Source organism: Perca flavescens, chromosome 14, assembly GCF_004354835.1.
Source record: "Perca flavescens isolate YP-PL-M2 chromosome 14, PFLA_1.0, whole genome shotgun sequence".
NCBI lineage: Eukaryota > Metazoa > Chordata > Actinopteri > Perciformes > Percidae > Perca > Perca flavescens.
The window spans coordinates 13219652-13227927 of record NC_041344.1 but is presented as its reverse complement, the minus strand read 5'-3'; the positions used below and the strand labels follow the sequence as shown (position 1 = coordinate 13227927).

The 8276-nt window shown below is 37.5% G+C and overlaps 1 protein-coding gene across 1 annotated transcript; it reads left to right on the top strand.

Moving 5' to 3' along the window:
- Positions 1 to 88: 88 nt before the first annotated feature.
- ppt2b (palmitoyl-protein thioesterase 2b) lies at positions 89 to 7704 on the top strand. Its single transcript, XM_028597312.1, has 8 exons — positions 89 to 567; positions 1436 to 1589; positions 2361 to 2456; positions 2940 to 3047; positions 3197 to 3280; positions 4466 to 4550; positions 5136 to 5190; positions 5748 to 7704. Exons 1-8 carry the CDS (start codon positions 379 to 381, stop codon positions 5889 to 5891), a joined length of 915 nt encoding a protein of 304 aa, XP_028453113.1. The 5' UTR covers positions 89 to 378; the 3' UTR covers positions 5892 to 7704.
- Positions 7705 to 8276: the final 572 nt, after the last annotated feature.

Here is an 8276-nt window from a genome sequence, read left to right as displayed (position 1 = left end):
CGAAGCCGAGCCAAGAGTCTGTGTCCACGCTGCTGATTGGACAAGCTGAAACCGGAAATTACGTCAACAGCGGCCGCATCACGTTTAATTTAAAACCGGAACAAACAAAAGAAACCAAAGCAAAGTTTAGCAGCTGATGTAGTGTTTTCGTCGAAGTGTTATTAAGAAATAAAACATACAGTGTAGGTGTAAAACAGGATACTTTAGGGACACTGAACAGCTGACATTTGGCTCTTTTGTACCCCAGCTTGGAAAAAGAAATGGACATGAAGATGATAGCACATTAGCCAAACATCAAGATTTTATGTTTTTATTTTATTTAGCAATCTCTTTAATTTAGGAAACCTTTAAGTGTTTATTTTTAAATTGTTTTGAGTCATGATGAAGGACTCCCATTCTGCTTTGTCAAGCCGGAGGAGGAGGAGCAGCGGGACGGCCGGGCTCCTGTATCCGCTGCTCGGTGCGTGTCTCTGGGCTGCGGTGGTCGGGTACAAGCCGGTGATCATAGTGCACGGTTTGTTCGACAGCTCAGGGGAGTTTATACATTTACAGCGGTTCATTAACGAGGTAAGGGGTCGGAATAAAGAGAGACCGTTTCAATGTTGTTGTTTTGTAGATATTTTGGAGCAAATAATAGGGGTTGACCATACATTTTACACTGCAGAGGCCTTACAGCTTATATCATCACCACGTTATCAGCAAAGCGTTGACCTGCACCATGTAGCATGTATACTGCCACACTAGTCAACTTGGTAGAGTCAGAAGATTATCTAAATTTAACTAGTCTGCATTATTCCTACAGCAACTTTTTGGTACATTAAATCGGTGGGAATTATGGCTGTGTGCAGGAGGTTTTATTTAGTAAAGTTGTCTGTGGTAATGCACAGTGAAATGTGCCCTGTCCAGCTTTACTTCTTGAATTATCTTATTCACTCACACACCCTTTTGAAACCGACACACAGATTCTAACCTGATTGAGTTGAGGATGTGGTGAAGTTTTTGTGGGAAATACGGCAAGGTTAAACCTAGAGTAAGTTCCTCTTTTCCCCTCTGCTGTAGTGGAAGCTAATGACTGAAACCAGACTAAACAAATTACTGGAGGAAAAGTAAAAAATCAAAAGCGGAAATTCAGATCTGGCTCTGTCTGCTTCAGTTAGTCTGCACCCCTGCCTTCTTACCAAACAGCCTGTAATGAATCATCAATATTTAAAGCACATCCTGATCAATTAGTAGCTAACATACCCACAGACCTTTGTTTGTAACAGTAGGTCTGGTTTTCCTTGCTGCTGTTGCTTTTAATGTTGAGGTTAGCGTGCTGTTTCTTGTCTTTGACGCTTCATGCAACAATATGAGGAATTACTTAAACACAGTCCCTCCCTACAAGCCCAGTACACCCTGTTTATAAAGTGAAACCATCTTTTTCTCTCTCCTGCAGTCTCATCCTGGAACAAATGTGACAGTCATCGACTTGTTTGACAGAAGTGCCAGCCTGCAGCCCATGTGGAAGCAGGTGGAAGGATTCAAGGCAGCTATTTACCCAATAATGCAAAACGCAGAAGACGGGGTGCACTTTATCTGCTACTCTCAAGGTCTGTGAAAGCATTTGTGAAAGTAAAATAGAGACATCAATGTGGTATTTGCTCAAGATTATAAAACAGTCTTGGAATGTATGTTATTTTTCCAATAACTGACCTCAGGGTGACATTGTATTCTGTAAATTGTAAATATTTCACACTTGTATTTAAAAGATGGGGCTTCTGTTAGTTTTATTCACTGGATATATATATTTTTTATGACTCTTGGAATTCTGCCCCAGTCAGGAGATGGAAATTCCCAGCCAGCAGCTTGTAATTCAAACTGCTAAATGTTCCAGTTTGTAAAAACCAGGGGAAGAAATTAGTTTTTTCTTTCTTTGCCCAGCATACATTTAAATTATTCATGGACAATTGTTGCCAACCTGCTACCTCGAATGTTTAGTATTTATATGAGGAACTTTAGATTTCAAAGTTTTGTTGTTGTCATTTTTCATGTTTTTATAGATTGTAGCTCATGCTATACTGAACAACAAACTGAAATATATTTTCAAGAACATGAATGTGAAAAAAAATCAATGGTGTGTAGTCTTTACAGTACGTTGCAATTAATATGATACAAACAACTAGTCGATTATTTGATTAGTTCATCGAAGATTAAAAACTTTTCTGAGGCAGAAATGCTAAACATTTCCTCATTCCAGCTTTTAAATTATGAGTATACTAAGCTTTAATTTTTCTTATGTGATTGAATATCTTCAGGTTTTTGACTGTTGGTCAAGCAGGTAAAAAAACTGATACATTTTTTTTTTTTTTTTTAAATCACAGGTGGGCTGGTTTGCAGAGGAATCCTCTCCACTCTCTCTGACCACAACGTCCAATCTTTCATCTCTCTGTCCTCACCTCAGGCTGGGCAATATGGAGGTGGGTTCAATTTCAAAGGCTGAATACGTGATTATATTTAAAGCACATATAATCGATATTCTTTAAATAAGAATGTATCAACTGACAATGTAAAAACAGCATCATAATGTAAAAGGGTTCGCTTGTTTTAGAAGATTTACCTACGGCCAGAAAGGAGTTGGTAGAGATCAAAAACAGGGCTAAAAGAGAGTGAATATTAGACTTACATTCATCATATTGACAGAAGGACGACTCCGGATTAATGATTATTTTTGCTCCATAAGTGCTGGATGTATAAAAAAGAAACTGATAACAAGTTTACCACATTAACTTAAAAGATGATATGTCAGTGTTGTGTTCTGAAATTGTTTCCGCTGCCGTCAAGTGGTCAAAAAAATCTGTTATTGCAGATTTACCATGGGAAGAAAGTTTTTTTTTTTTTTTTTCTCTCCATCTCTCAAACTTGTTCTTTGTCCTGCTCTTAACTTTTGGTTTTCTCTTCAGACACAGACTACTTGAGATACCTCTTCCCACAGTTTGTGAAGTCCAACCTCTTCCACCTCTGCTACACGTCAGTAGGTCAGAGGATCTCCATCTGCAACTACTGGAATGGTGAGAGTCATTTGTATTCCATAGTTTGTCAAACCTGAAAATTAGATATGCAGTGTAGATTATATCAGATTCAAAGACAAGAGATTTAGTATAAGAGAGCTTCATAAACCAATGTTTTGAGATACTGGTTGTTTGTCCTCCTCCTCCAGACCCCCACCACAGAGACCTGTACGTGAACAGCAGTGATTATTTGGCTCTGCTCAACAGCGAAAGACCCAATCCAAATTCAACAGGTCAGCACATTCCTTGAGGGTAAAGCATGATTTATGGTTCTGCGGAGGCTCCACGCAGAGCTTTCGCCGTAGCCTACGTAAGTGGCCTGAAGTTTATACTTGTGCACTGGTGTGTGCGTCGAGCCGGCATATGTTTGTGTAGGGAGTGTATGGTAGAGCGAGGGAGAAGTGAGAGAGTGACTATGATTAGCTTCGGAGCGATAGCGACTCTAAAGTCATAGTGAGAGAAACAAAGTGTCTCCCCTGTTTTCTGACCAGGGTGGGAAATCTATAGCAGGAAAAGTTAACCCTCTCTTTGATTTTATGTTGTTTATGGAGAAGGAGAACCAGGAAATGGGTAGGGGAAATTCAATGCTGCCAAGGCACAATGTGCGTTGCCGTGACGTGTTATATTTTTCGAGATGTGCACGGCATAGGGTCCAGCCTAGGTCCGTGTCTCCACGTACCTATGTACGTAGCCACGCCATAGATTTTCGCAGAAGTATAAACCACACTTAAAACTCATCCATAAATTTCGTGAATTTATTAGTGGGTTTTTGTTTATCTCTGTGATGCAACAGTAACTTTGACCTTATGACTATAAACAAATATCAGTGAGTAAAAGAAGGTTGTTGTCTCCAAATACAAGAGGGCAAAGGGGCCATATTTAGTGAAAACAAACAAATAGATTTCATCACAACATGAGAATATGTCAGACAAATCCATGACAGTATAACAAAAGATAACCGGAATAAACAACTGTTGCACACAAGCGGCGCAGACCAAACCTGCAGATAATAGTAGCCGTTGTTGCTTGTAGTGCATGTACGTAGATAAGAAAAAAAATCATATTATCTGTATATAACAGACTTTGTTGCATCAAGGATGCATATTTGGACAATACAGTTTTTCTTTGTGTAGTTGATTAACACTTCAATATGGGTTTCGTACTTGACACTTTTGACTCCCGAAATGTTACCTCTTGATTTTGTCATGTCACTGAAAAATCAATAAAAAAAAAAAAAAGAAATACAGGTTTCATCTTAAAAAGAGACTGTGAATCAATTAGGAAGAACTTTGCCTGTGCCTTGTCCAGAGATTTAACCGGTTAAGCTAGAGTTTATAGCAGAGCTGTTGCACTCGATAGCAACAGGTTGTAAGTGGCCCCTGAGTATATATTCACTCTGTTTTATGTCTCAATCTCAGAGTGGAAGAAGAACTTCCTCAAAATCAAAAAGCTGGTGTTGGTCGGAGGACCAGACGATGGAGTCATCACTCCCTGGCAGTCAAGGTGAGTCTTGTACATTCTATAAAAAGAAGTTTTTCTACTTGTGGTCTTTTGATCTGGTAATAATCTTTTTTATAGACAAAACAATTTTGCGGTAATCCTTGATATATTTGAGATCTTGTTGAAAAGAATGAGCACATTATAATTATTTTTCGGAGTCATTTTCGCAGTTTGATGGTGAACGTTGGGGTGCAATGAAATGTTTAGATTTTTCTACCATATACACTTGAGGCACACAGTACCATGGAACTGACCCTCTAGCTAAAATGCCTCTAAAACAACGGAGTTAATTCATTTAATTGAGTATTATTAATGCACTTCTGAACCCCTAAGAAAAAAACTTGTTGACATTACATTCTTTTCTCTGCTCCAGCTGAGGGATTATTTCTTCCAGTTTCCACTTTCAGTCATACCTAATGTGGCTTTTACAAAGTCTCCCCCTCCCCCGATGTAATATGACACTTTCTATGCTCAGTTCACACATAACTAGGCTCTGCTAGATTTGCTTTTATTTAACTGTGGCTTATCAGATGACTCTCATGTGATGCTCACACATTATTCTCCTTCTGTTTCTCTCATGATATTTAGTCAGTTCGGATTTTATGACGACAACGAGACTGTCGTTGAGATGCAGCACCAAGATGTGAGTGAAAATCACACAACAGACACACATATACAACACTGTTTATAGTATATTTCAATGCCCTTTTGTGATTGTTGCTAATACTTCTAAAACGCCAATAATAACCGTGCAGTGGTGAAACAAAGATTTATCAAAAAAGAACAGAACTTCTTACATATGTTTCATTGCAAACAAAGAACTTTGTCTTTTGTCCAAATGTACAAAATGTAGGCTTGTACCAAACATCAACAGACATCAACAGAGTCTTTCCTTCCTACATCAGAAATAATTTGCCGTGATTATCATTGTAGCCTGTTTTGCAAGATAAATGAAGCATACAAAATAAAGATTTCACCTTTTACTAATGTCCCAGTTAAAGATCTTTGTAGTGAGCAGGAACATTTCACATTTATGTCTGATGTTTGGAGGTTCCCATCCCAATGCAGCAAATCATCCTTCAGTTGTGTATTGCCTTGGGATAATATACCTAGTTTAAATATGTAAAAAGGGTGAAACTTTAAGGATAAGAAGAATAAAAAGAAGGTCAAGGCCTAAATCATTTATTTTTTCTGTTTCAGATGTATTTAAGAGATGTTTTCGGTCTGAAGACGCTGGCGGCTCGTGGAGATCTGATCATCTGTTCTGTTCCCGGCGTCCAACATGTGTATTGGCACTCGAATGAGACAGTGTTTCACACGTGCATGGAGAAGTGGCTGGTGTAGAACAAAACTCATTTACAGCACACACAGATGCACACACACACAGAGATACACATGCTGTTTCCAGTCTTTATGCTAAGCTAAGCTAACCAGCTGCTGACTGTAGGCTCATATTTATTGTATGGACATAAGAGTGGTATCAATCTTCTTCTAGAGAACTAAAACTCGAAAAGAAAGTGAATAAGCATATTTCCCAGAATGTTAAACTAGTCCTTTTAATTATCTGTTTTAAACCGTGTTGCTGCTGTTGAGTCCAGCACATCTTTGTCTTCTGAAGGTACTTTCTCAGAAAATTAGCACAAGGCACAAACTGTCAGAAGCAACAAAAGAGAAGGCTCCCATAAACTTGCTAAAGGTAACTAACTAGCTATTATGTTATTACAGTATAAAACGGTAAAGCAAATCAGACATTAAAGGAGCACTCTAGCACTTTATTATTGCATTTCAGTAAAGTATAGGGACTTGTAATGGCGTTTTCCATTACATGGTACCTGCTTGACTCTACTCGGCTCGAATCGACACAGCCGCGGGTCCCCGTCCTCCATTTTCCATTGCAGATTTAGCCTGAGGCGAGCGTGGCTGGTCGTCATAGCAACGCCGCAGAAAACTGCCATGACCTAACGTGAGCCATAAGAGAGAAACTAAAAAGAGAGGTCAAAAATCAATGTAGCAGAGGTTAAGAGATATTTTATGGTTTTCACAGCCTGACTGGTCCCTCACAACTGAAATAACTTGCGTAGAAAATTGGTGGAGTGCGCCTTTTTATTTGTATGAAAGCGAGCCCGCATACATACAGTATATATATCCATGTGTGTGTCTGTGTGTGTTTTTGGTCACACATACCTCAAAACCCCACACAACACAACAGTGCCTGAGCAACGTTCTCTCATCTTGTCTACATGTAGAAACTCGATGCCGTGCTCATCTTATGATCCAGTAATTTATATCTTTTTATTCTTTTATTTTTAACCCGAAGGGGGGGGGGGCATGTTTTCCTTTGTTTTTTTAGTGTCTACATCTGATCGTGAATATCATGATTGTCATTATCATGCAGTGCTTTGGAGCTTTAGTAGATTAAGCCTTAAAGTTTCCCCTCATGCCTCAGTGTTTCATGTCCCATACGAAGTGCTACGACACACTGCCTCTTCTGTAGTGATGGTGCTAAAAATAATGATATGGAGGGGTGGATGTAGAGTGGCTGGAGAGTGGCAGTGCTATTTTAGTGTTTACTTGTCCACCTGACTATTGTACGTGGCGCTCTTTACCTCTCATCGCATTTAGATATCTCAGGCCTTTGAGCTTTATTATTGTCTGTTTGTTGGAAAAGGGATTGTTGTCTCTTAACTGTTATATTGCATTTTATTGGATGTTTATGTACTTTATAGATGTTTCTTTAAAGAAGATAAGCAATGGAAATGTCTTTTGTGTGATAAACAAGAAGTGAATTTTAATGGGTAAATACATATGCTTTGCACAATGTTTAACCAGATAAAGAAAAGGAAAATGGTGAAGATGGGATGATTTTAACTGTTTTAAAGTTGTTAGATTTGCAGTATTTTAATATTGTTGCATCCTTTTGTTTAATGTATGCTAGTTGTACAAGTTAACTTAACTACATAAACTATGGATTTAAGGGAATGTCCTCTTTTTGTTCAGTTTTCTTGCTTTAAAAACAGTCAATGTGGTTATGGTCATTTTTTTTAAACTTTCAGAAATAACTATTTTGACTACAATCCTACAATTTCTACAGTTTTTGGTCTGCGAGTGAAAATGTCTCAAATGTTAATTCCTCAATAAAAGACCGTTTTGAACACCTTTTTTGTCTTAAGTTATTACAATAGTATAATAGATAGTCTTTGTCTATTCAGCAAACACCCTGCCATCTTAAAAAATAAAGTTGGACTTAACTGACTCTTTATTCTTCTTATTTCAACGTATATGTTTCTGCTATACTTGGATTGTTTATATTTGGTTTTGCTATTTTACTATTTAAAATTTACAGTTAGTTTTTGACAACTTTATTTTCCAACTGGTCGGTATATACTGTATCTTTGCTGCAATTCTTTAACTTCATTTAAGAGATACTTATCAAAAGTCAGAAATGTCAATTATTTTATGTTTATAATGCACAATTATTGTCTTACAATATCATTATAGTTATTCAATTCAAATTCATTTAATATTGGAAACTTAAATATCAATATTGGGCTTTCATTTTTGCCATAGTTATTACATTTAAGCCGGATACCTACTTGAAAAAATGATTGTTTTGATTGTTGGGAGAATGAAAACATGAAACATAAATCTTATAGTCTATCTTATATATCGATCAATACATTATTATAATTTTACAGTGCTATGACAGAATAAGGATACAAAATAATGTTA

Bases quoted from the DNA above. Each gene is read 5' to 3' on its own strand.
- ppt2b (XM_028597312.1), top strand. From the start codon at position 379: ATGATGAAGGACTCCCATTCTGCTTTGTCAAGCCGGAGGAGGAGGAGC. The intron at 568-1,435 runs GTAAGGGGTCGG...TCTCTCCTGCAG, and splicing joins TACAGCGGTTCATTAACGAG to TCTCATCCTGGAACAAATGT. The intron at 5,191-5,747 runs GTGAGTGAAAAT...TTTCTGTTTCAG, and splicing joins TTGAGATGCAGCACCAAGAT to ATGTATTTAAGAGATGTTTT.